The sequence below is a fragment of the Salvia splendens genome, chromosome 16 (genome assembly GCF_004379255.2).
Source record: "Salvia splendens isolate huo1 chromosome 16, SspV2, whole genome shotgun sequence".
Lineage (NCBI taxonomy): Eukaryota > Viridiplantae > Streptophyta > Magnoliopsida > Lamiales > Lamiaceae > Salvia > Salvia splendens.
This window is the reverse complement of record NC_056047.1, coordinates 18,769,220-18,797,081: the sequence shown is the minus strand read 5'-3', so window position 1 is coordinate 18,797,081 and position 27,862 is coordinate 18,769,220. Positions and strand designations below refer to the sequence as shown.

At 38.5% G+C, this 27,862-nt stretch overlaps 3 protein-coding genes and 1 pseudogene across 3 annotated transcripts; 2 read left to right on the top strand and 2 right to left on the bottom strand.

The window, feature by feature from the left end:
• Positions 1-264: 264 nt before the first annotated feature.
• On the top strand, positions 265-1,752 carry LOC121772190 (vesicle transport protein SFT2B-like). Its single transcript, XM_042169191.1, has 4 exons — positions 265-436; positions 524-641; positions 742-800; positions 1,392-1,752. The coding sequence occupies exons 1-4, from the start codon at positions 429-431 to the stop codon at positions 1,468-1,470; spliced, it is 264 nt and encodes an 87-aa protein (XP_042025125.1). The 5' UTR covers positions 265-428; the 3' UTR covers positions 1,471-1,752.
• A 275-nt stretch (positions 1,753-2,027) lies between these two features.
• On the bottom strand, positions 2,028-7,441 carry LOC121771767 (membralin-like protein At1g60995). Its single transcript, XM_042168636.1, has 14 exons — positions 7,179-7,441; positions 6,952-7,014; positions 6,430-6,834; positions 6,190-6,271; positions 5,787-5,848; positions 5,507-5,601; positions 4,850-4,929; positions 4,434-4,517; positions 4,200-4,316; positions 3,783-3,868; positions 3,591-3,697; positions 3,074-3,165; positions 2,917-2,993; positions 2,028-2,747 (listed from the first exon to the last, which is right to left on the bottom strand). The coding sequence occupies exons 1-14, from the start codon at positions 7,329-7,331 to the stop codon at positions 2,289-2,291; spliced, it is 1,962 nt and encodes a 653-aa protein (XP_042024570.1). The 5' UTR covers positions 7,332-7,441; the 3' UTR covers positions 2,028-2,288.
• Positions 7,442-7,512: 71 nt separating this feature from the next.
• LOC121771766 lies at positions 7,513-17,475 on the top strand (annotated as a pseudogene).
• Positions 17,476-18,492: 1,017 nt separating this feature from the next.
• On the bottom strand, positions 18,493-23,451 carry LOC121772291 (probable aquaporin NIP5-1). The gene is made up of 2 exons (XM_042169326.1): positions 22,583-23,451; positions 18,493-19,380 (listed from the first exon to the last, which is right to left on the bottom strand). Exons 1-2 carry the CDS (start codon positions 22,799-22,801, stop codon positions 18,703-18,705), a joined length of 897 nt encoding a protein of 298 aa, XP_042025260.1. The 5' UTR covers positions 22,802-23,451; the 3' UTR covers positions 18,493-18,702.
• Between the last annotated feature and the right edge of the window lie 4,411 nt (positions 23,452-27,862).

Genomic DNA, 27,862 nt, shown 5'->3' with positions numbered 1-27,862 from the left:
CGGGGAGAATCCCGTCGAGCAGCCAATTATCGACCAAATAGGGTTTTGAGCAAGAAATAAATTGCAGGAAATGAAAGAGATGATAAAAGTAAAGATAATTCTGATATATTGATTGATTGAAGAAAATAACAATGTCTCCTATTTATAATAGAAGTATTATGACTTAATGAACAAGAAATAAACCTAACTTAATGAAAAAGAAATAAATATGCTAGAAAGATATGATTACTAAATAATTAATAAGATATGAGGCATATTCTTGAAGATATTCCCGTATCAGAAACCCTTTTAGACACCGCATTCTCGCCTCTTTCTTGGGATTTTGTAATCATTGGAGGACTATAAAGTTTTGACACATGAGATTGACATTTCTCTGTCTTTTTTTTGTTCTCATTCCACGCTTGCTCTTGATCATATGATATCCACTTATGTCACAGTTTCTGATTCCTTAAACTTTCTATGATCATATGCAAATCCATTAGAAGTAAATTTTAAATGCTAACTTTGATGTTTTTGGTGGCAGCACAGCATTTCTTATTGGCCCTAAAAGACAAGTTACAATGATGCTTGACCCAGTCCGCATATATGCTACAGCAATATATATTGCTAGCATCATAATTGCTCTTTTTTGTGCTGTATATGTGAGTTTCTTATATATAGTTGTTTTTATGCCACCAATTTGTAACTTCACTATTCTTTCCTTCTCCTTGACCCTAAGTCTTTCTCATTTAAATGTCACAGGTCCGGAACAAGCTATTGACGCTTCTAGCAATTGTTCTGGAGTTTGGTGCTCTTATTTGGTATGTCTTGTTGTATTTGTATAATTTGTGGTTAATGGTTTTCCATCATGCACTTGCATTTTTTGTAATTTTCTTTCTTGGGAGAAAATGAAACCTTGAGTTGCTTTAGCAATACTTGACAACATGTTAAAGAATATTTATAGAATATGGAACAAGGTTCATTGACAATTTTAAGGAAGGCCATGGTTCATGCATGTGATGAAATCATGAAATGCTTTGGCAAAATGTCCTCTAGAGATATTGGTAGATAGATGGAGAAATAGAGGGAGGTACGTCTTATGTTCGTTGGCAGGAACAATGTTTGTTCCTTTCCTCTGTTAAAATAAAATGAAATTGTTAGGATCAAGCTCTACCACTTTCACAAAGAGCTATAGCTGTTAGTGGAGAATGATGCAACTTTATTTCCTTAACCTTGTAAGCAGCAACTGCAGAACCTTGATTTCGGGGAATGCGATTGATAAGTAAAAAATGTTTCCTTCAGTCATCCCCAGCAACACTAATATCACAGTAGAAGAAGCCCTAGCTGCTATAGAGTGTGATATTCTGTCATTGGTGTTGGTAACGTATAACTGTGACTTCTCTTATGTACAGGTATAGTGCAAGCTACATTCCCTTTGCGAGGGCCATGGTTTCAAAACTTATGTTAGCATGCTTCGACACTGAGTTCTGAGGCACGGCAGTCCCTACAACAAGCTCACAACTTGCAGCTACAGAATGGATGGGGAGCCAAGTGGTTCACTGGAGAAATGGAACTTGTTGAGGTTGTTCTGATAACTCTTTGCCAAAGTATAATGTAATGGGGTGATTAGCATTTTTAATAACCAAATCGAATGTTTTGATCAACTTAATTATTTTGGTTGAGGTCCACTTTTAATCAATGTTATTCTGGTCGTATAATGATCTCCTTCCTTGTTTGCTGCTTATTTGAAATACAAAGTAAAATCTTTGAACACTATTTCCAGCAAAGCTGAAGAATCCATACATATTTGCATTTATGCATCCAGCTAAAACTGCATATTCTTTTAGTTTGTAGTAATAGTAATCATGAACAAACATTTACTATCATCATTGACTTCAAACCATGCCAAAATTATATGAAGAAAACAAAGTAATGAGGTATAAAATTACGCTTAACATTAATTATGATAAATAATAGCAAGAGTATATGTTTGAAGAAGATTATTTCGAGGTGCGAATGAAGTGAAGTATTTTATGGAAGGAATGAGATAAAAGTCGCTGCACAAAACTGAGTTGGATTTTACTTTACTTGGAAATTCTGAAGCTGGCCATTTGCTTATGTACATGTTATTACAGTAGAATAGCATATGTATTAGAGTACATTGCTCTCGCATCAAATTTTGGCTAAAATCGGTTGATTGTAAATCCTGTCTTGACAGTATTTTAATCATACAAACTGCAGCTGTGATGAATTGATCCGAGGGCGCATCAGCAGTATTTACTTTACTGAGTAGAGAGCAAAGGGATGCCTCATTCATTGTTCTGTGCTGCACGATTTTCTTGCTGCGGAGGTTCTGCATAAACTTGACCTTGATCTCTGAAGTCTCGAAATATGGACAAGAAAGAGTTGAGGCTCTCTGATGAAGCTCCCCCAAGGATCCACAACAGCAGTGAGCTAAACGAACTCATGGCCCCAGGATTCCCTCCACCCTCTGGCTGATGAAGGACAGGTTGTTCGCCAAGATTCAGAGGATTGCCCACCCTATTAGGGGGCTGCTCCTCAGGACCAGTCGGGGCATTTCTTGGCGTTCCCCCACCTCGAGGTACAGGTCCAGGGGCCATATCTGAGTTTACAGCTCCAGGGTTCCTCGTGTTTAACCTTGTGATGCGAAGCGTTGATGCCAGTACAGTAGAGGATGTGATATGAAAATCTGGATGTTGCTGAAAATGAGAACGACGATTTTGCATAAACCTCTGCAAAGCAGGAACCTGCCAGGATATTCCATTAGGAGGCGATCCCTAAGTGACAATAACTAATGGGAGGACATGAAGAATAATAGCATCTTCACATTGTTTTACCCTCAATCTCGCAACTCTGATTCTTCCTTCCAAGATACTGCATTATAACTTACAAACATATAGTGATTGAAGCATGTACCTCAAATCTATTCCAGAAATAGAGGACAAGGTGCTGCATAAATGCTGCAGAAGTTGAGAGAGCTAAATAAGAAAACCCTGCATGCACAAAATTGGCATGTCAGAGAATAATGACTTGGATAATATGATCATCTGATGCTGAGGTACTCGAATATTACCATATGTATAGGAGAAAAAGTATATGTGAAACACTAAAAAATAGAGCAAAAAGAACCGAGGAAAGAACTTCATTGATATAGGTGTACGGACACTGCATGCAATACAAGAAACAACTGTGTCAGTAAAAAGAATGCTCAAGAATCAGTCACGCGTAGAATCAGAGACCAAAATTATAGGTCAACCATATATCGTATAGAAATTATCAGGGAAGGGCTGATTAGTGTGTTATCAGGCTTTAGCTGTGGATCACACATGATAGTCTACTACAAGTCTACAACCCTAAACATATGGATAGTAGAGATATTGGCATCGGGTGGCTTTCCTTAGTTAGAAGTCAGACATCTTATCCACAAGGTTAGGCAAATTAATTGCAACAAAAGCCATTTAGCTGTTAAATATCATTCAAAATGTTTGGCTTTATAGAGATATATTCCTGTTAATATTTTAGTAAGAATCTGCTTCTCTTGCTTTTTTCATACTTTTGTTGTTCGGTAGAAGCTAAGGAAAGGGAACCACCTGATAAGCGTGAAGAGTTCACAGATCCAGACAAGAATCAAGACCATGAAAGCCAAAAGCTGATCATCATAAAACTCAAATAGAAAAAATAGTATTCCAATCATTATCTGGATGCAAAATAAGGAGACGTGTCAGTTCACTTAAAACGGGGTGCAAGGAGCAAAAGATCACTAAAAGTAGTTGCATGCTTACCGGTACAAAAACAAGAGATTCTATTACATGCACAAAAATCAGTTGAAAGGTTGGAAGCCTGTGTCGAGCATGATGCTGGAGCTGTACTGAAATAAGGATACAGATATGGCAAGTAAAGACCATATAGATATAGAGGGGAGAAAAAAGAAATATTACGATACGTCACCCAGCAATCAGGTCAAAATCAAATATATATTTCAAAACAATAAGTTGCGTCACTCTATCTTCAACCATGGAACTCTTGTTGTGACAGCATAATGTAAGACTCAAGCTGACTGATCTAATATTAGTACCTGCTTCAGATTCATAATGATGCAAACTTAATCAATAATGTGTTTCTTTTATGAAAATCTTTCATGGCATGATGAAAGACTAGGACAATCATTTAAATAATACAGCTCATTTGTCAAAACATACCTGTAAACTTCAGCATACGCGTTTGCGTCTCTCTCAATGTAAATGAAACTGACATTGTGGTAGTGAAGAAAACAAATAGTGACATCATTAATACGCCGCACTTGGTCACAAGATAGTCTGCAAAGGACAGCAGAAGAAGAGCATGTCATGTTTTATTATCATGTAACATATTTAATTTTTAAAAGACAGATTAGATATGTCTGAATCTAGTGAGGAAATGGTAAAACAATTAACCTCCGAATTTTGCAGAACTTTCAGGCTGCTCGTGAGCATAGGTAAGGTTATAGAACTCCTTTGTTTGGTAATTGTAAAGGTAACCTGCCCAAATTGCAAAACATCTAGTATAATGGAAGGAAACACATACTAATAGTACTCTAGGCTAGCTATGCCTTACTTGATCAAGATAGCAAAATCATATTAAGTCATATGAAACAAGTATTTTAAAGGTTACGAGTAATAAATTCACACTATAAATTGGCTGATTTGACAAAACCCATTAACTCAGAGATAGATATGTGGCAGAAGAGCAGTGCAAGAATCAAGTTAGAGATGGCAGTCTGTTACACAATAATCAGTGTGGTTTTATGAAAGAGCAAAACCAAGAAATTTCCAAGCTTTGAACAATAACTAAGAGCACAGAAACTTGGTACCTTGGCCAGGTGAATTCAATAAACTATTCATCAAAATAGTGTCATATCCTACTACCCTGTTTATCAACAACTGCTGCCACCTGAACAAAAACCACCATATAAATTTAACGTTAGTAGCTAGAAACATAATAGGTTAGTTGTCTTAATGTGCTAATGGCACAACTATCCGTATTTCAAGTAAATAAATTTTACTGGAAGCAGAATACATATATCAAGTTAACTTGCTATCTTCTACTCCAATTCATGTATTGTGAACTGTGAACAACTTTGGTAAGGTCTGCATGCAAATTTGATTCGTTTTGAAATTTGAATTCTAGTTTAATGTCAAATGTGCTCTATACATATACTAAGTGAGTAGTAAGCTAATACTATCACATTGCTAAAATCATGCAGATATGTCTAATTCAAAGAATCATACAACTCTCCACAGCTAGCCCAGTAAAAATGTCAATGAAATGAATATCTGAGTGAAAGGGACTGTGTAGTAACAGCATAAAGCAGAGCCTCTTTTTTATATCACAAGAAAAGATAACCTAATTCTGTGTACAAAGTAGAATAAAGACGTTGAAACCTTAGCTCAAACTATGCAAAAACAAAATATCAATTAAACGGACAGTCTTTTCATTTAGAATGCAAGAAAAAGAAAAACTATATTACCGATTGCCAAAGCAATTATGTCGAGCTGAAATACTGATATTAACTGTATGAATTCCATGCCTTGATCTAGCTTCTTCAGGCAACAAAAAATAACCCTACACAAGAAGTCATCACGTAAAAAAAAAGCTGACAGAGAAGGGTAAATGACGCTCTGCCTCCTGGAGGGAAAATCTTGAAAAATTCCGGAGGCAAAATGTAAATTACCAAATACCAATATTATTCACCACAACAGGGTAGCTCGATGCTGAAAAGTAAACAAGAAAATACTTATCAAATAAACCTTTTCCATGGTATACAAATAAGCTGGTTCAAATGCCTTGCTTCTCTTCTCTAGACACTGCACTGAGATAGTAATAAAAAGTACAATAAGGTTGCATGAGATGAATGGTTTCTTATACTCTTAAAATGTCTACAAGGCAGCACCCTCAGAAGCAATACACACTCAAGAACTCATGTAAGAACCTTAACCAAAGTTTAGGAGACTTTGAAACAAAGCATGCTAGGATTAAGGATAATCTAACATACTCCATTACAAATTAGGTTACAGAGGGAAGTGATAACAAATTCCATGGGATTGCAAAACAAAAGAGCTAAAATCTCATTATTCGAAGTTGAATGGACTGGAACCATGCACCAAATGTCACCAAAAATCTAGTAAATACATGAGCAGTGAAAGCATTTACCTGCGTAGGAGTTGAACCTATCCAAATGTAAGATCCTTAACCACTTGGGAATATCAAAATTCAAATTAATACCAGCAATGTCCTGCATGGATGTGCAGCTACGGTTAATAAGAGCTTTTTTGCAAAGTCTGTCTGCTGCATAAAATAATCTCTTAAAGAAAAGATGTATATGGATTCCTGACATCATTGGTAACCAATTCACAGAAAGGGAAAGGAAGAAATATATCATCATAATCTGACCCATAAACCTCCAAGAGTTCGCCTTGCTAATCTGAGAAAGAAAGACAAACGGCCATGCCACTTTCTACCAATATGAAATATAGCCGCCCTAAGAGATTCTTTTGGCGAAACGAAAAACTTATTCCGAGGCACATCATCAGATGGTGGCTTAAACCTTTCACAGCTGATAGAACTTTCTCTTTGGGATTCTAAAACATCATTGTCAGTCTTCCAAAATTGTAGTCGAGATTTCATCATCTTTGCATCAGAGCTTATCCAGCTCAACCACGAATCTGCAGCCAAATGAGGTGAACCGCCCCCGTCCACATTGGTATGTTCTTCACTTTCAGCGCCAGTTTCTTTAGCATGCGCGTCTATTTCTTGATTAATGGGCTCATTATGTGACCACAAGCCAGCGCTGGTGATCTGAAAGAGAGCAAATAAAACTAAGAAGCTGTCATAATCAGTCGAACAAGAATGTTTTGCACGTTGGAGAAGAGCATGATTTCGATAAAAAAAAAAAAAAGAAGGATCATTTCATACCTTAATCTGAATAAGCTGGGCATCAGACATATGGGCACTAGGGAACTCACTGGAACAGCCAGGCTGCAGCATTCAATGATAATAATACAGTAAAAGGGGTAAAGATGCAAATATGGAACTGAAACGATGATGCCCACAGGAAACAGTAAATAATTTGATCAACAACACCAAACCACAAATTTTGTGCAATTAGAGAAGAAGAAGAAGAGAGAGATTAAGGAGGAAACCTGCTGAACATAATTGGCGTGCATAACAACGAGGATAGAGAAGAGGGTAATTGCCAATAAGAGGAAAAAGTACTCGAGCTTTGCTCTGATATTGGGGGTGAGCATCTCAGAAAAGCGCTCCTGCACCCGAATAAAGGTCTGCTCTGGATCCATTTTCAATTGCCGGAGGAGGAAGACGAAGACCAATTATCCGGCGAATTTCTCATCTGCAGCTTCCTTCCATTGTTAGGGATTTTGATTTTGGTCAGACCTTTAGCCGCCTTTTATTTTATTTTATTTTATTTTATTTTATCACGTGTAGCTATAAATATAAATAAAATAAATACTGCATTAAATATTATGCAACGGATCCTCGCTGTCGTTCATGTCGTAGACGACGAGCTTCTTCAATCTCTTTAACAAGCCACGAAACGAAACCTCTCAAATCTATTACAGACTGAAGAAAAGCACTTGCTCCTCAAACCAATTCAATTCCTTCTTCCCCGCTGCGGAGGTATGTTTTACCTAAATGTGCTCCTTTTCATTGTCGTTTCAATGCAAAAAATGGAATATGCATACCGTTTTTGCTGGAATGTTTGAATTCGTTAGTGTTTCCATGCCCTAATTTAGTCTTTTTATATAATTGGTCGTTGGAAGGGGTTGAGGACCTTGCCTTGATATTTTTCACTAATTTTCTCAACCTTGCTTTCATCACTGATTTTTTAAGCTCCGTTGCTCGGTTAACATTCTAACGATCGAAGCATCTTTTCCATAAGTCGAGCTAAATCTGCTAAGTTGCTTGGTTTAATGACTTGTTTTTGCCAAATTTATTAAGTGTTGGGTAAATCTGCTAAAATAAGATTTTGAAGGCAACCTTGAATGTGATTCCAAGTGCATAAGGGTCCACTATAAGTCCATAAAAGATGATTTCTATGAAAAATATACGGTGGAATTTATTGACTGTTGCTAATCTGCTGCCAGATTTTTTGTTCTAAAGCACGCGTCGGCCATTAATTGCTGGACTATGTTTCTCTCTTTTATTTAGGTTATTCAATTGACTGAAAGATGAGTGAAACTCCTAACAGAAGGCCTCATGAAGAAGGGGGCAATGGCAGCGGCATTGCTGGTGGTAGTGTCAATCACAGTCACGCATCTGTTTTAAAGAATCCACATGATGACCAGGGAACATATTCTGGTGTAGGTTGTTGTGCCTAAGATTGCACCGCGTAACAATGAGTCTCGTGATGCAGATCGGAGATCACCGTTGCTTGCTAATATGTTACTCAGGGTTCCAACCCCAAATGATTCACGCTCGGATCATGTTGGTTCAGAGAGCAGGATGGAGTTCACAGATTCCAAACACAGCATCAAAGAGGTTAAAGTCGAGAGTCGCAACATGAAGTCTGAATCCAGGGATTTGCCACAGACTGCCAAATCTGATAAACATGATGGCAGATGTGATGATAATAAAGAATCAAAACATGGAAGAGGCACGTATTCTGAACCTAAGGGCAATGAGAAGCTAGATAAGGATGGTTGTAGTGGATCCAGCAGCCAGTTGAATTTGAAATATGTGAAAGAACAACACCGTCTGAAACAATATCCTGATGTCCCAGGAGGAAATGCCGAAACCGGGAATACATCGCTAGGTAGCTTGCATGGCCCAACAGATGCTGGTAATGAAGTTTTGCATGTTGATGATAAGGACTTTTCTGAAGCTTGTGAAGCAGTTGGGGAGAACAAGGTCGATACAAAAGTTGATGACAAGCTAAAAGACAAAGATAGAAAGCGTAAAGAAGTGAAGCACTGGGATTTGGGGGGGAAATAGATAAAGAAAGAAGTGATTGCCAGAACATCTTGCAGCATGATAATAACATTAATGAGACCAAAGATATGGGAAAGGAGGAAAGAGAGTCTGAGAGGGGGGGAATTGAAAAGAAAGAGCCAGAAAAGGAAAAAGATAATGTGAAGGAGTTGTTGAATGGGTCGGAAAAAGAGGCTCCTCAGAATGAGAAGGTTCCTGGAAAATTTAGTAAACAGGGAAACTTCTCTTTGGAACTGAAGAAGAAAGATCATGATAGTGGAAAAATGTTGACCGGGAGGCAAGAGACAAAAAGAAGGAAAGGGATGTTGATTTAGAATCAGATAGACCCGATAAACACATTAGGTATTATGAAAAAGAACTAGAAGACAGTATGCAAGTTGAAGGAGGTACTGAACGAGAAAGAGAAGATTGTGGGGTTCAGCAGAGAAAAAGAATGCTGCTGCCAAGAGGTAGTCCTCAATTGGGGAATCACGATTCACGTTTTAGATCTGGTTCCAATAATAATGAAGGGTATGATTTTATTATCTTTCCCTTTTCACTATGACAGCTTTTAATTCCGAGTGCATTTGTGGCATGGTGGTGGGAGCTTAACTTTGCCACATATATCTTTCATCAGATTGGTATGTGGCAATTAGCGCTTCTAATGTGTTAATATATCTGTATATGAAATTGGAGTTGCAAGGAAAGACAAATTATAGCCCTCAGCGGCACTCTTCTGTGGATGAGCAAAAAAAGAGAATTTGCCAAACTACGTATCTGCTGCCATTTTCATCTTAAATTGGTCTTTCTGATAGTCTAGAATCCTATTAACACTTTATGCATGAAATATGTGTTATTAAGAACATCTCCCTGTGTTGTGTCTTATTTGGCTTATGCATTGAAATGAATCATTTGCTGTAAACCATCCCCAACCCCTCAAGATCATTTTTTACCATAAATGGATGTTACCTTTACATTTTTCATTTATTGACTATTTCCAATATGCTTATTACAAATGTTAACAGTTACTAAACATAAAGTATTTAAGATGACGGGGGGATTCGAAGGTAAAAATGGGGATAAAATGAAGTCCAGAGTTGGTTTGAATGAATAACTACAGCTGCATGGACTTTGTGCCAAAATGGAAGCTAATCAATGTTGGTTGGAGTTGTTTGGAGGAAGCCCTAATATTTAATAGACTAGTGTGTCAAAAATTGCTCCTAGATTTATGCCACTTTGTCAATTCTTGTCCATTATTTGATACAAGCAGACTTATAAAATTATAGAGTTGATACCATGGAAATAAACCTATACATTTATCAAATTTGAAGATCATGTAGACATCAAACCTTATATGTAAGAGAATTGTTGCACCGAACCTATAAATGAATTCACTGAGCAAATATTGCGAAATGCTTAACAGGTTAGTGTAAGAGTTCTATCTTAGTTCTCACAATAAGAAGTTTTTATGAGAACCATACCCTGTATATGTATATATGCTATGATAGTCATGCTAACAGATACAATTGATTTAATTTTATGTGCTTGGACCGGGGAACAAAATTAGGGGTGTGGTGTGGGGGCACAAATTTTATATCATGAAAAAGCATTTATGTCTGCAATAAATGGCCAGTGTTCAGTTTTAGGAACACTTTTAAATTCCCTCCTTTTTTCCATTTAATGATTTATGACCAACAATCTTAACCCAATTCTAGTTAAACAAAAATATTTCCCAATCCCAAAGAAAGTAAAATAGGCTTGGCAGTTCCCTTGACAGAAATTTCATTGAACTCTCTTTCTCTCTCTATCAAACACCGTCTTCTTCTCAGAGGTAACATATGTTCCGATAAGTAGATTTGAACTTCTTTGCCTAAATTAGATTAATTCCGTATTTGTTTGTCGTTTGTACGAAATCGGCCTCTTAGAATTCATGTACTAGTTAATGCTTATGCACTTTTGTCGAGATACACATTTTCTTAAATGGAGGGGAGAGACTTAATGGTAATGTGTTCTTAAGATTCAATGCTCCCCACTGTTGCCAAGTCACTGGAGAGGGAGTGTAAGAATTGTTTGTTACATAAGTTAGATAAAAGATAAGATACTCATCGGTAAAATGAGAGAACAATTCATAGTTACCTTCCCGTTAACAAAGAATTTTGTGCTCCCAATTGCCTTCTCTTGAGGGAACTCTTGGATAGAATTAATCCGCTTTCAACCAGCTAAAGAAATATTCAAGATGAAATTAATGTACCCAGAAGCCTTCATATACATTCCTTTGTTACCAAAGTTCACGTGCCACACTATTGAAAATTATTTGTTACTTGTAGACCCCCCCAGCTCCCCAACCACCTAAATACGACAACTTGGAACTTTATTTTCATTAATTTAAAGGATATAAACCCCTTCCCGTAGAAGAGACAGATTTTACTATAGGTATCAATTCTCTTTTTCATTCCTTCCATCCCTGCCCTGGTTGTGCCGTTGATGATTAGTCCATGTAATTCTGCACATCATAATTTTTTGTGGTATGATTAAGCATGAGTAATTGAGTAACATGGTGATTTATTTACTTGCATTTTACTTATCATGAGTTCCTTTGATTGTTCATATCGGATATCCTGTATCTATAGTTTAATGATGTGGTGCACTTACTGCTTGGTTTTCTTGTTTGACTTCTCTTGCAGAGATGTTCCTAACTCTTCTCTGTTATGTTTTGTTTGTTTTGACCTTTCTGCAGGTCACAAGGTAATGCTCAAATTGGACTGGATGATTGTAACCTTCCATTTGCATAATTAACTTGGATTTCTGGTTTGCATTACATTTTCTCTTAGAGGAGTACTTCATGATTAACATGGCCATGAAAAGTACCTGATCAAAGCATTTAGCAGTAGTGCTAAATTTTCTTGAACTTTGCTTTCAATGAATACTATAATGCAGCGAATTCATGGTATCTTCAATAGCAGGAGTTTCCTACATAATATTCTGGGTTTGCTCTGTCTATTTGCTTTTTTTCTCCCATAGTTTCTGATACTACCTAGGGCATCGAATATACCACGTTGCACTCTTTATGATTTTATATGAGATTTCCTGTTACATCATAGTGTTTATCTTGAATCCATGATGTCCATTTGCAGGTAAAACTGGCGTGTCCTGTGTTGTTTATAAAATTGGTGAGTGCATGCAAGAACTCATAAAATTGTGGAAGGAATATGAATCATTGCAAGCTGATAAAGCATGTGATGGCGCTCAAAATGGCCTGACTTTAGAAATTTGCATACCAGCAGAACATGTTACTGCTACTAATCGGCAAGTAAGATGATTATATGTTTTCCTGATGCTCATACTTCGTATGTGGCCCCAGTCACCGATTGAACTTTATAGATTCCACTTGTATTTCTGAATCTCCTATCTATAGGTAATTCATACTTTTGAATCCTGAGATGTTCATGCCTTATTAATTTACCATGCTTTTGCCCATTTCCTAGCATTAAAAACTCATTTCTTTTATATGATTTTCATATATGTTTGGCTGTTTTACACTTGTAAATGTACTTGTAGAACAGTAAAATATAGATATAAGTGGAAAAGTAAATAGACATAGTAGAGAAAGTAGTAGTGTATTTGGTGTATTTAATTACTCAACACAGGCCACATATATATAGTACAAGAGACTAAGCTAGGCTATGTCACATCACCTATGTGGGACAGAATACTAATATTCTTTACACTCCCCCTCAAGCTGGAACATCTATATTGGCCAGCTTGGTACAAAGTTCTCAAAAATGTTTTTCCTCAAACATCGGCAGCAATAGTAGTAGCCGAAACTATAGGGTAGTAGTAGTTGCAGCTGTTGCATAAGTAGAGCTTCAAGGCAGAGTAGTAGTAGCTGTAGCAGAGTAGAAGCTATAGGGCAGTAGTAGCAGATGCAGAGCAGTAGTAGCAACTGTAGCAGAGTAGAAGATGCATGGTAGTTAGTGTCAGCTGTAGCAGAGTAGCAGCTGGACAGTACCTGCAACTGTAGCAGATGCAGGTAGTAGTATCAGCTGTAGCAGAGTAGCAGCTGTAGGGCAGTTGTTGCAACTGTAGCAGAAGTAGCAGATGCAGGCATTGACAGTTGCAGCAGAGTAGCAACTGTAGAGCAGAAGTAGTAGATGCAGCGTAGTAGTGACAGTTGTAGCGTAGTAGCAACTGTAGCAGGAGGACAACTGTAGGAGTAGAATAATAACTGCTGACAAGAGCGCAGGTAGATAAAAAGCAAGTAAGAGCGCAGGTAGATAATACCGCGCAGAGCAACGGAGCAGGAGTTGAACAGCATGCAAATAATAGCGCAGAATACAGCAACGTAAAAATCCTAGTTTGGGCAGAGTAGCGGAGTAGAGCACTGTAATTTCGGAAAGAGTGGTATAGCAGAACCATAATAGTGCAGAATGTAGCAACGTCAGAAACCCTAGTTCGGGAAGAGAAGAGCAGTTGTGCAATATAGTAGTGGTAGAAACCCAAATTTCTGCAGAGTAGAGCAGCAACACCGTAAACCCTAGTTTGGGCATAATAGCGCATTAGAGCAGAACAAAACATAATTTCGGGTAGAGTAGAGTAGTGACGGAAGAGCAGGGTGGGGATAGTAGAGCGGGCAGCGGCAGAAACCCTGATTTAGTTCCTTTTTTTGTTTTGGAAACCCTAATTTTCTAGAGACGGATTCGAATCCGCTCTGATACTATGTAGAACAGTAAAATATAGATATAAGCGGAAAAGTAAATAGACATAGTAGAGAAAGTAGTAGTGTATTTGGTGTATTTTATTACTCAACACAGGCCACATATATATAGTTCTAGAGACTAAGCTAGGCTATGTCACATCACCGATGTGGGACAGAATACTAATATTCTTAACAGTACTACTTTATTATAGCTTAATATTCAATATAAAAGTAGACTAAATTTTATGTAGTTCATATTACTACATGCATTACAAACTGTAGTATAAGCATGAGATACATGCTTTAGTAAGTTTGCGAGGGTTCAAAATCAAGGACTTAACTTAATTGTGGGTAGCAATCGGTTTTTATATCTTCAGACCGAAAAAAATAAATGCTTAGTAGCTTAAATTCTGCATCTTGTTCTCCAAATGATGAATTGACTAATAAAGATATTCCCTCCATCCCAGAAAATAGTGCACACATAGCCATTTTAGGGTGTCCCACAAAACAGTGCACACTTCTTAACTTTCCTTCTTGTGACACATTTCTTTTATACTTTACCGTCATTCCTGTGCAGGTGAGATGTGGTCAGCTTTGGGGGGACTGATGTGTATACGGTGGACTCTGATTTGGTGGCTGGTATGTTCAGTGTCATATATTGCAGCTTTCACTTTTCTGTTATTTTTTTGGTTGGATTTCAGCTTCTTTATGTTGCACAATCAAGATGTACTTGATGCTACTTCGACTAACATTAAACACTCTCGTTTAGTTCTGATGCATACAGGATATTGTCGCCCCACAGCTTCTCCCCCTTCATCTACTACTCAGGAGTTAAGGGCTACCATCAGAGTGCTGCCACCACAAGATAGTATGTTCTATATATAACCAGTCATAAATTATTCATGCTCTTTCAGCAGATGTTTCCATAAGTCCTGACTTCTGATTGTTAAATGTAATGCATGTCAATGTAAAACTTCTTTCACACTTGCTCAATAGAAATAGCAGTACACGAAGAAAAGAGGGTAGGAGAGAGTGCCTGCTCATAACATAGTTTACCTGGACTATAGCACTTGTGGCTAGTGAATGTCAGTGAACCTATTGATGCTTCCATTACCTCAATATACATAACTTTATCTACTACGAGTCTAGGAGTATCATTATTATCATTTGTTGTTAACTTGTTATACCCGAAGTATATTCACAGGCATCAAGGTTTCTTATGTGAAGAAATGTGAGTGGATGGACCTTAGTATTTTGTGCAACTGTTAAACTAGTATACATCATATTGAGTAGTGGAGTATATGTTTCTCTGTGTGCTTTAGATGTATGTTTTCCTTTCCATGTTAGACTTCATTAGTCACTATACCTTTTTCATTTAAAAGTTGATGCTTTGCTAAAAAGTAGTATCTTTCTAGGAAGCATTACATCCCTATACGAGAATATTGACCTGATGAACTGAAGAGCGTGATATTTTTTTATTTCTCTGTGGGTTCTACGCTTTGTGATAATTGACTCTATTTCATTAAATCTGTCAGGTTATATTTCTACACTGAGGAATAATGTCCGTTCCCGTGCATGGGGTGCAGCCATTGGTTGCAGCTATCGTGTTGAGCGATGTTGCTTTGTAATGGTTGTTACTAACTTGCTATATTCGTGTTTGCCTTTGCTCTCTCTCTCTCTCTCTCTCTCTCTCTCTCTCTCTCTCTCTCTCTCTCTCAGCTATTTAGTACTCCCTCTGTCCTAGAGAAACATTAATCACTTTTTGTGGCATGAGTAAAAAATTGTAGGTAATGTGTGGTTAGTGGAGAAAGTTAGTGGTGAGCCATGGTTGGTGATATTGTGAATAAGTTGATAAAGTAAGGGTAAAGATAAAAGGTTTGTGGTGGGTTAGAGCCCAAAAATGGAAAATGAATGCTGTTGTGAGGCGTACCAAAATGGAAAGAAATGAACGATGCTTTGGGACAGAGGGAGTATTAACTCATTTACTTATATTGATCTGGTGTGCTTCTTTATCAGAAAGAAGGTGTGATTGTTGATCTTAAACCTTGTCTTACACAATCATCAATTATGGAGCCTACTTTAATTCCAGTTACTTTGGAGCGCAAAATGACTACTAGAGCTGCAGCTTCGGTAATTGCATCGTGATGTTCTATCTACTCTATCATCTCCAAGCACACACATCTTTGTTATTGATAAGGAATACGTTACCTTCTCTGTCCTTGTGAATAGCTTAACCTAACACCCACTCCCTCAATAAAAAAAATCATAAAATAAATAAATTTACATCTGTTTTTTCCAGAATGCATTACGCCAGCAAAAGTTTGTCCGTGAAGTAACAGCTCAGTTCAACCTCTGCATGGAGCCTTGGTATGTTATGCGCTCTTCAACTGTACTATTTGAACTCTTATACGGTTTTGGCATCAAGTTTTTTTTTTATTATTATTAGCCCCGTTTAATTAGCACTATCTTTGTGAATGGCTGGATATGTGGATTGCAAATATATTCTACCTGGGCTAGTTAAGTTAAGGTTAAACTCCATCAAATTCTATGCACACTTCTTATTTAGATTGCTTTTTCATGTAACAATATCTGTCATAAATTATTGTCATAGATATTCCGAAGTGATTACTGTTTTTGTTATTATCAACAATGATCCTGGTGAATTATCTAATAGGCTAAAAATGGGATGGTATACCAATTGCTGTACTCCTTTTTATTTCTACCTGTGATTTTTCCCTTATTATTGATTTCTGGTTTATTTAGGCTGAAATACAGCATGAATGCGGTTGCTGACAAAGGTCCAAAAAGGTCCCACTTTACATCGGCACGCTTAAAGAGGGGAAAAGTGCTATATGTAGAGACTCATTTTCGCAGGTATATATTTTGGGTAAAATTTAAATCACATTATCAGCAGATTTTCTACCTTCTAGTTTGATTTCCTTACCAAGTAGTAGATTTTATTATATTAATTCTCAACTCTTTTTGTCATTCATATGCTATACAGGATCATAGGAATGACTCTTGGGGTTGTACAACATCATGTTCTCTTCAGTTTACTAGTTGTGGGGGTTGAGTTGAGTTTATTTTTAATATGAACTACAATGGAGCTATCTACAGGTATGAACTATGCTTTAATCGAGAGAAGGTAGTAAAAGCTGGAACAGCATCTGAAACTGGAAGACCTCAAATTAACTACGCACATTCCATTAATGGTGAACGAAGTGTTGTCGATGGTGAAAACACTGTCGTGGATGTATTCCGATGGTCTTGTGTTAAGCGCCCCCTTCCCCAGACAAGTATGCAGAGTATTGGAATTCCATTGCCCCTTGAACATGTAGAGGTAATACATCCATCCATACATGCTGTTAGTAAATTCTTTCCCATGATATTATGCTACTTTTCTTAGGACTCATGTCTTTACCTTGTTTCTCAAAAATCACATCCTTGCTACTTTTGATTTTTAAGTTGGATCTTTTCTAGATTGCATATGCGATATTCAGTCTTGCCATAGTTAGTTAGGATAACAATATTGCTAATCTGTATCTGCTGTTGAATGCTTTCTTAAACTGGCCAGGTTATGGATGATAATATCGAGTGGGACGATATAACACGGACGCAAACTGGTGCTTGGATTGCTGGAAGAGATTACCGTATTGCTCGTACACATTTTATTACCGGATTGCTTGGATTGCTACTCTCCCGGCGTCGATCTTCTTCAAGTGATTCTTTCATTATTCGACGCATTTGCTCATACGGATCCATGAGATCGATTAAATTTGGGGGAAGAATAAAAGAGAGATGATTTGAGATGAAAATTGGAGAGGAAATGGAGATGATTTGGGAAGAATAGATGTGTAGTTGTGTGTGAAATGAGGATGAATTAGGAGTATTTATATGGTAAAAAAAAATTGGAAACGGCTATAAAAACGGTAACATTACCGTTTGCCAATTTTTTTTTATATTTTAATTCGAATTTTTTAAAAAAAATGATTTATTGCGTCAGCGTGACGAATCCCACTCGCGGGCCGGCGAGTGGGCGTCACGCATGGCCTGGGAGCGCGCCACGTCGCCTCGGCGCATGGCGAGCCGTCCCGCGTTTCGTCACGGTGGAACGGGACTGGTGACGGGACGAGACGTTGCAACGCGTCCCGCCCCGATTTCGTCACGCATGAACAAAATACGGGCCACCCGCGTAACGCGTCGCGGGTGGCCTTTGGCCCAGTCTACTCTTTAAAACTCTAATAGCATTGGTATATTTCTTTTTAAACATGTAAATAATCTTAATGTGATTCCTCTTATAAAAAAAAAATCATTTGGATAAACTTTTTTTCTCTAAAATCACGCAAAACAAGAATTCTTTTTTCATAAGGATGAGATGCGGCTCCATTCGTCCATGCCTAACCAAATTACGTAGTACTACTATGTAGTTGCATTGGTTGAATTGCAATAAATTGTGACTATTCAAATTGGTGATGTTTTCTCTCCGAAACATGCTATTTCTGGAGGATATGCAGGTCATATATAACTTTGGATATATTACAAACTCTAAGTATTGTACAAACTTCAAACTATAATATGGACAATTAGAAAATGTCAATAGATTACAAAATAATATCGACAAAAAATATCAACACAGTGTCAACGGTTGACATCAAAATCTTGAAATTTTATAATATGTTGACACTGTGTTGAGGAGTTTGGAGTTTGTATAATATATAGAATTTATATTTTATCATTATTGAACAAAATATCTAGAGTTTGCATTTTATCATATTCCCTATATAAATGTATTATATCAGAATATAGGATGAACATGAATTTAAAAGCAAAAGAACTTGGCAAACAACAATTGTATATAGGACAAAGCAGTGAAACACAAGAAAATGTTACAGAATTGTCCAAGCACACACACAAACACAAACACACACATTAATTCATCAATCACTCAGGGCGATGGTCATAATCAATACATATATTGTCTCCTCATCCCTGGCCTTTATTTCATCAAACCATAATATATATAATCAGAAAGCTGCAGATACGAATCAGCGGCGGAAGCTCCTGACCGGGCGGGGCACCTCCTCCTCTTCCCCACGGAGCTTAACAAGCGTATAGATACCCGCCCCGGCAACCGCCCCGAGCGTAGGCGCCACCAGATATATCCATATGGCCTTGTAGTTCCCCGCCGCCACCGCCGGCCCCAGCGTCCTCACCGGATTCATCGAGCCGCCGCTCGACGGGCCCGCCACGAGGATGTTCAGCATCACCGTGGCCCCAACCGCTATTCCCGCCAACTCCCCGACGGCGCGGGTGTCGGTGGCGACGGCGGTGACGACGAAGAGGAGGTTGAAGGTAATGAGGAACTCGAGGGCGAAGGCCTGGCCGGTGGCGACGGAGGGGACGGTGACGCCGCCGGAGAGGAAGGGGTGGAAGACGCCCTTGAGGGCGAAGGAGGCGCAGATGGAGGCGGAGACCTGGGCGGCGATGTAGGCGGGGACTTGGACCCAGGGGAAGTGGCGGAGGGCGGCGAAGGCGATGGTGAGGGACGGGTTGAGATGCGCCCCGGAGATGTGGCCCGTCGACAGGATCACGATCATCACCGCCAGCCCCGCGCACGCCGCGTTCCCGATCAGGCTCTCCACCCCGTGGTACTTCTCGTTCACGATCGGACCCGCCGTCGCTGCGAATATCAGGATGAATGTGCCTACGAACTCTGCTCCGAGCTTCACAACGCAATAAGAACATACATTTTAAGTCAGATAACGGTTAGATACAGTGTAAGTTATCCCCTAAGGTCCCTAAGTTATCCAGTCTACCAAGTTGCCCCTAATGTCTCTTTTCTAAAGTTATTGATAGTACTCCCGACTTCCGCCATTAATCGTCACATTTTTTTGGCTTGTCACGGATTTTATGAAATGAATAGCAAATGATGAAAAAGTTAAGTGTAATGCGTGTTCTACTTTTACATACTCAATTCGTCCCAATAAATATGAAACACTTAATTTTTCGGCACGAGATTTTATATAGTGTTGTTTTGTGAATTAATGGAGTGTAAAGTTAGAGAGAATAAAGAGTTGAGATGAGGTTTTTTCATTTTAGGAAATGTTTCATATTTAATAAAACATATAGAGTATTATTAGTTTTGTAATGATAAAATATGAGTAAGGAATAAGTTAGTGGATTATAGAATCTGTTAAAAAATGTAAAAAGTAGAACGTCATAAATAATGACAAACAAACAAAAAAAAGGAAACTAGAACAAATGGCTGACAGATTCGTCCTTCCATAATTAAGTGTATCATTTACTTTTTACTCTCTCCGTTCCATGTTAATAGAGTCATTTTTCCATTTCGGGAAGTTCCAAGATAATTGAGTCATTTCTATTTTTGGCAAAAAAGTAACTCTCTCTTTTAATTTATTCTGTCTTCATTTTTCTTACTTTATTCACCATCCATTTAACACACTATTCTTAAAATCATTGCCGAAAAGAAATGCTTCTATTAACAATGAACAAAAGAAGTACTATTTTTGGTAATAAACGAAAAATATGGCGCTTTATGAATGACATGAGTTTTAATGTAGAATTGGTAAAGTAAGAGAGAAGTGAAAAAAGTAAGAAAGAAGTAGTGTTATTGGAATGTGAGGTCCATATTATTAGTAAGAGAGAAGGAAAAAAGTAAGAGAAAAGTTGTTGAGAGCATCCACTATGCGGCACGCGGCCGTCGCGCATTCTGTCGCGCGACACGTTGCGAGGAGCCGTTCCGTCCCGCGCCCGTCGCCAGCGCGTCTCGCGTCCCGTACCTGCGAGACAAGCGACGGGCTGTCTCGCCACGCGCCCTGGCGACGTGGCGCGCCCCTGCGTCATGCGTGAAGCCCACTAGCCGGCCCGCGAGTGGGCGTCGTCACGTGCTGACGCAATAAATCTTTTTTTTTTAAATATCAAATTTAAAAAAATAAATAAATAAAAAATTTTCGAACGGTAATATTATCGTTTATTTATTACCGTTTTTTTAATTAATATTTTTACTCTATAAATACTCCTAATTCATCCTCATTTCACACACAACTACACATCTATTCTTCCTAAATCATCTCAATTTCCTCTCCAATTTTCATCTAACAACTCATCACAAGATGTCCGGCGACGGCAACTCCGGCGGTGGAGGCTCCGGCAGGTGGGATCTCAACGCGTTCGGCGATTGGGAGACCATGATCAACACACTCGGTGGTTCCGGTTCGTCGACGCCGGGCACCCATGGTTCTGCAACGCCGGGGGGTACCAATCACCCAATTTTGACGTGGATGCATATGTTTGTCCCTCCGCCCCGCGGTATTCGCAGGGATTATCCCAGATTCGGGAGGATTTTTCCGTTGATCGCATGTCGGGAGTAGGCCGAGGCGGTGGAAGCTCCAGATCGGAACCCCAGGCGGGCGAGGAGGAGGAAGAGGATCTAGGCCTGCATCCGTACAGCAACCTCGAAACGCTGGCAGTGTACAACGCCTAGGTTACCGTCTCGTACGATCCCATCGTCGGGAATCAACAACCCCGGAAGTGTTTCTGGGAAAAGATCTGCGAGCTCTACCACCAGATCAAGCCGAAAGGCTCCCGCAAGCGCACATTTAAAATGTTCCGCTCTCACTTTGACCGAGTCGACAGACAGGTCAAAAAATTCTGCGGCTTCTACTCGACCGAAGCGGCGCACTACCAAAGCGGCGCCACGGGAGCCGACATTCTGAGGGCGGCTTTGCGCGTCTACAACCAGGACACCGACAAACAATTCAAATATGTTGATGTTTGGCAGGCTGTCAAGGACGGGGAAAGGTAGGCTGGCGGTGTCCGCTCCAGCTCGGGCTCAACCTCAAAGCGCACGAAGCACACGGCGAGTGGCCAATACTTGTCTGGTGACACCGGTGAGGGCAGCGGCGGACAAGAGGGTGCACCGCAGGAGTTTGCGGGTACGGCCGGCGATGACTGGGGATCCAGCCGTGGGCGCCGTCGACCGCAAGGGACTAAGGCGGCGAAGGTGAATCAAGCCAGGCGCGCTCGGGATCGGGCTCAGGGGAGGCTTGAACACCCTTATGGAGGTGTACATGACCGCCACAATGGCTGACCCTTCCCGCTTCTCTCCCTCCCAATACGCGGCCAACGGAATTGTGCATATGGCAGCACAACTTGGCCTTCCTACTCCTCCTCCACTTCGACCGCCTTCGGAGGATGATTCGCCGGCGAAGTAGTTTTTTTATTTTCTTTAAATTTGTATTTTAAATTATGTAACTTTTAATTTTTTAGGATTTTAATTGTGTGCTTTTTTATTTTATTAACTTTTTAGTTGTATTTTGATTTTATGTTGGGTGTTTTTTAATGCAGTATGTTTTCAAATTGAATTGGGTTAGAAATAAAAATAAGAAATGAAATTGAATTGAATTGGGTTGCACTGTGAGAGTAGAAAAAAACATTGCGGAAAGGAGTAGGATGGGAATGTGAAAGGAAAGGCGTCACATCAATGCGTGAGTAACATAACAGACAGTGATATGCATAAGAGTCAAAAAATAGGTGACAGGCTTGTGGCACATCACCGTTTAATCAACTAACACAACCAAAAAGTATCAATCTGCTTTTTCACCTCTCTCAATTATTCTCAATATATAATTACTCAACTCTCCATATGAAACAAATACATTCACCAACTGCATTAAACAAGATACACTCACGATAACAATGTTTCATTAGTCAAAATAAAACCGCACATAAAAAGTTGATTAATCCGCAATTAAATAATTGAAGCGTAGTTATAGAATTAATGCAGCTGCGCTAGTTCATTAATTGTAAATCTGAGATGAAAAGGAGGTGGGACCCCACGCAGCAGAAAAAGACGAAAGCAATCACACGAATATCATTGCATTTTAAAAAATGAAGAAAAAATACCTTGCGAGTGAGTGAGATATCAGGCACAGAGAAGTCGGTGAGGCATGTGTGAGGGGCGCCCCAAGTCGCCGCATCAACAGGCAGACACTTGCACCGAGGCATTGACTTCCGATCGTAGGAGAGCGAGTCCACCCTCATCGACGGCATCAGCGGCGTCGGCGTCCCCGGCGTCGCCGGTGCAGAAATCGCCGCGTTTCCAGCTTCGTAGTCCCCGCTCATTCTCAAATCTCGACCTCGATCCCTTTCTCTTTTTTTTTAGTAAAAAGTAGCGGAAAACGCGAGGGAAGATGGATACGGCTACAGTTACATGCTGTGTAGGTTTTTTTCAAGTTGGATCTACACGAGATGATGTATTGTATCCAGATCGATCGCGATCGCTACTCACAGATTGAGCATACCAGATTTTGTTTTTTTTTTGGTTTTTTTTGGAGAGGATGAAGGTTTGATTGAAGAAAGGCGAAGTTACATAATTGGTAGGTTTTTTTAAAGGTGCGGCTACGGAATAGGAGATAAAAAATCCAGCTTAATCTGCAACTAGCAAATTAGAGATGGATGCATAGAATTCAGTAGAAATGAATTTTTTTTCTTTTTTGGTAAGAGAATTTCGAAGCTAGAAACCTGAAAACACAAGATTACATACTTGGAAGGGCTTTTTTTAAAAGTAGGATTAAGGAATTGAAAATCCGGCAGATTGATCCAGGATTAATCGACGAAGATGATGATGATGATGGTGATATGAATTGATATGAGAGAGAGAGAGATAGGAGTAATTGGGGGAATGAGAAATTTGTTTGAGATGGAGCGAGTGAAGAAGGGAAGGGAAGGGAAATGCAGCTGAATATGACGAAGTAGAAAGCGCGAGGGTAGGTTCGTGGCTTCATTATTAATCTTTTAATAAAACAAAACGTCAGGAAATTAAAATAATAAAAAAAAGTCAATGACCAGACAAGCTGAATTATTTTATTCTACTTTATGCATTATTACTTGTTATCTAGGCTATTGCTTACCCACCCCCCTCATCAATTTGTCTACAATTTCTATATTTTTATATGTTTAATTAGTCCTATTTCTCATCTCAAATATTGCATTGATTATCGATAGGACCATATACATTCAACGAATCATAGTGTCTCCAGTTTATAAAGTCAATCCACTAACCTATTTATATGTGATGCCTCTTAGGCTTTAATTAACATAACATAGTATAACATACCTCAGAGGGAGGAAAGAGGAGGATTTGTGAGTCAAACTAATTAGTTTTTAACAGCATGAGTTGATTTTTTTAGATAAATATATATAGTACAAAAGAGTTTCTCCTGCATTATTTGGTTGACTGTATATTTATATATGGGTGTGTTCGAAAAATCTAATTTGCGCCTATAATCCAAATTTAGATAGAAGAAACGGTTCGATCCTCTTATCTTGATTTCTCGAACCGACGAGAGATTCATGAATCCGGATCCTGATGCATATAGATACAAATGGTCCAACGGGAGCAAGAATTTCCAGGAACATTTGGAACATTTCGTTTCTGAGCAGAAGAGCCATTTTCAAATAGTGTTCGATCAATTATGTATTAATCAATATTCGATTGATTGGTCTGAGGTTATCGACAAAAAAGATGTTGACTACAATAATAAATTTGATATTGTCCACTTTTGGTTAAGTCCGCATGAATTTGTTTTTGAGTCACTCCCGAGGAGTCAAGCCAATTGAGGTTGGACAGGAATTATATACAATTTCTAACTTACCTCGTACACTAGATGTGAGATAGGTTTATACTCAACAATTGTGTATGTACTTGAGATATCATTCTTTTTTATTTTGTTATTACGTGCAATCTATAACTTATTTCAATGTTATACGTACAGATTCGTATTTTTCTCAGTAGGCCTTGTCTTGAGCAATTCGCTATAAATTAATTAGGTTACAATGTGTCTCGGAAATACAATGCGCAAATAAATTAATTACTCCTACTAGGCATAAAATATGGGGATATTGGTCCCTACAACTATGAACTTTTAGTATTTTCCATGAACTCTAAAATTGGTTTAGAATATCATAAACTTTGCACTTTGTTTAGTATTTCCCACGGCATGTCTATCATCATATTTGACTAACTTATGGGGCTTTTTTATCATACTTGACATAATTAAATCAATGTGGTTTTCTATGTGACATTTTATCCTACTTGTTATTAGCCTAAGAAGTGGTTTAAAATATCATACTCCCTCCATCCCACCTCAAGTGATCAACTTTCCATTTTGGGTTGTCCCATCTCAAGTGATTGATTTCCTTTTTTAGTTAAAAACAAAACTTCAACCATCTCTTTCTTTATTCTCTCTCTTACTTTATTCTCTCTTTCTTATTTTATTCATACTTTACTCTCTCCAACTTTTTCCTCTCTCATACTTTACTCTCTCCACTTTAACTCAATACATATCATTTTCTTAATTCTCGTGCCGAAAAAAATCCATCACATGAGAGGGGACGGAGGGAGTAAAACATATCACGGTTGCCCATGTAAAATAAGATTTTATTGAAGATATCTTATTTGGGTTGATTTGGGAAATACAGTACCAAATAAAGTGCAAAGTTTGTGATATTCTAGATCAATTTTAAAGTTCGTGGGAAATATAAAATTTTGGGCAAAATTCATGATTTTAGTAAAATATGTTAATTAAGTTTGAAGGAGGTAGTCATATATAAATGTTCAGTTTAAGATTATTCATACCCTTTAAAATTTGGTTATACTACTTTATTGGACATATATAAGCTACTAGTATTAAGAAAGTAATTACAATATTTATACTACAAAAGCGACACCAAAACATAATTATGTTGATAATGAAATGGTAAAGAAATGTGTAAGAGCATCTCCAGTGGCTGCCCGTCCCACTCGGACATCCACTAGGACTTCCCAAAAATACATCCCACTGCCACGTCACTAGGACTTCCCATCCCACTGCCACGTCACTAGGACTTCCCCTGCATAATCCGCCCTTCCCACTAGGACTTCCCGCAATAAAATAAATCACAATTATTTAACGGAATTATAATTTTGACATGGAATACGGAAAAATTATGTAATACATAGATGTCCGACTCGGACATACGGAAAAAGAAGAGAGAAACTTGTTAACACAAGTGGTGCGAATGAAATGAAGTTCAACGAGACGTATATATAGAGTTCAAAAAAAAATAAAAAAATAAAAACCGGACGTCCAACCCCCCCCCCACAATGGCGCCCGTCGACTCGGACCTCCCGCGGATATCCGAGGACGTGCGACGTCCTACCTGCATGGGCGTATCCGACCTTATTTTCCACAATGGCGGACGTCCGGTCGCCTGTCGCCGACGTCCGAACCGGACGTCCGCCGCTGGAGATGCTCTAAGCGTGTTTGTTTTGGCGTGGAAGAGACGTGCCGCTACTAGTACAATAATAATGCATTAAAAAACCCATCAAACTACCGACTATACATACATATATTTTTTATATTTATATGAGCAGTAGTATGCTTGTTTTATTCTCTGTTGTTCAAAAAAACCATCAAATTGCATGCATGTCGGTTTTCTTTTGTTGTGGAATTCCTGCGAGAATATTAATATTTTTCTTCAAAAACATTCAAATAATTGATCAATTACAATTACTTTAAAAGCTACTCCCTCCCTCCCACAAAAATATGCACTCTATCCTTTTCGGTCCGTTCCACAAGAATATACACTTTCCAATTTTGGAAGCTATTTTCTCTCTAATGAGGTGAGACCCAATCTCTACTAATACTCCATCTGTCCCCAAAGAATATGTATTTTGGGGTCGGCACGTGTTTTAATGTAAAATTGATGAAGTAAGAGAGAGGTAGAGAGAAAAAGTAAATAAAGTATTTTTAGTGGAGAATGAGTCTCGCCTTATTAGATAGAGAAGACTTTTTAAAATTAGAAAGTGCACACTCTTGTGGGACGGACTAAAAAGGAAAGAGTGCATATTCTTGAGGGACGGAGTGAGTATTACTTTAATTACTTTTTCTCTCTACCTCTCTTTTACTTTACTAATTTTACGTTAAAACTCGTGCTGAACTCAAAATGCATATTCTTGAGGGACGGAGTGAGTATTACTTTAATTACTTTTTCTCTCTACCTCTCTTTTACTTTACTAATTTTACGTTAAAACTCGTGCTGAACTCAAAATGCATATTCTTGAGGGACGGAGGGATTACTAGTTAATTTAATTTGATCCACCTAAATTTGTTTATCCAACCAATACCATGTGTAGTGCTAGTACACTTGCCATCAATTAAAACTTTAGTGGCCTTCTCATTTTATTTTATTTTCGATATTCTAAGGGCATGCACTACGCGCCGCGCCGGGACGGAACGCTCGCGCGACGCGTTGCGACACGCCGTCCCGTCCCGTGCCCGTCCCGATCCCGTCCCTGCGAGACACGGGACGGGCTGTCACGCCACGCGCCGTGGCGACGTGGCGCGCCCCTGCGCCATGCGTGACGCCCACTAGCCGGCCCGCGAGTGGGCGTCGTCACGCTGACGCAATAAATCAATTTTTTTTAAAAAAAATCGAATTTAAAAAAATACTTTTTATTTATAAAAATTGTTTTTATATTTAAAAATAATTTTTACAAATAAATAAATACAAGAAATTCGTAATAGCCCACATATATTTGATGGGCTTGCGAATTTATGAAACTCATTCGTGGTTGCTTCTCTTTTATAGAGACAACCTTGAATATTTTATGTTCCACTTTCGATGTGGGACAAAGTCATTCTTGGTTGCTTCTCTTTTATAGAGACAACATTGAATGTTTTATGTTCCACTTTCGATGTGAGACAAAGTCATTCTTGGTTGCTTCTCTTTTATAGAGACAACCTTGAATGTTTTATGTTTTACTTTCGATGTGGGACAAAATCATTCTTGGTTGTTTCTCTTTTATAGAGACATCCAAGAATGATTTTTGTCCCACATCGAAAGTAAAACATAAAACATTCAAGGATGTCCATATAAAATTGTATTTTAAATTATGTCATTTTTATTTTTTTAAGATTTTAATTATGTTTTTTTTAAATTTTAAGTTGTATTTTTATTTTATGCTGTAATGTTATTTTAATTTTAATGAAGTGTGTTTGTTTTAATTGAATTGTGTTGGAAATATAAATAAAAAATAAAATTGAATGAATAGTAATTTAAGGGACGGTCTAAAGGACGGTTAAGGGATGGAGCGTAGCAGGTTCCGTCCCTTAGTTAAGGGATGGAGTAAAAAAGTACAGT

What these genes read in the sequence shown, in the direction of transcription:
- LOC121772190 (XM_042169191.1), top strand. An exon ending in CTCTTTTTTGTGCTGTATAT is followed by an intron (nt 642 to 741) that starts GTGAGTTTCTTA and finishes TAAATGTCACAG; the next exon opens with GTCCGGAACAAGCTATTGAC. An exon ending in GAGTTTGGTGCTCTTATTTG is followed by an intron (nt 801 to 1,391) that starts GTATGTCTTGTT and finishes TCTTATGTACAG; the next exon opens with GTATAGTGCAAGCTACATTC.
- LOC121771767 (XM_042168636.1), bottom strand. Translation starts at nt 7,331, where the DNA reads ATGGATCCAGAGCAGACCTTTATTCGGGTGCAGGAGCGCTTTTCTGAG. An exon ending in ACGCCAATTATGTTCAGCAG is followed by an intron (nt 7,015 to 7,178) that starts GTTTCCTCCTTA and finishes TGAATGCTGCAG; the next exon opens with CCTGGCTGTTCCAGTGAGTT. An exon ending in AAGTTCTGCAAAATTCGGAG is followed by an intron (nt 4,317 to 4,433) that starts GTTAATTGTTTT and finishes TGTCCTTTGCAG; the next exon opens with ACTATCTTGTGACCAAGTGC.
- LOC121772291 (XM_042169326.1), bottom strand. Translation starts at nt 22,801, where the DNA reads ATGAGCGGGGACTACGAAGCTGGAAACGCGGCGATTTCTGCACCGGCG. An exon ending in ATATCTCACTCACTCGCAAG is followed by an intron (nt 19,381 to 22,582) that starts GTATTTTTTCTT and finishes TGCGTTGTGAAG; the next exon opens with CTCGGAGCAGAGTTCGTAGG.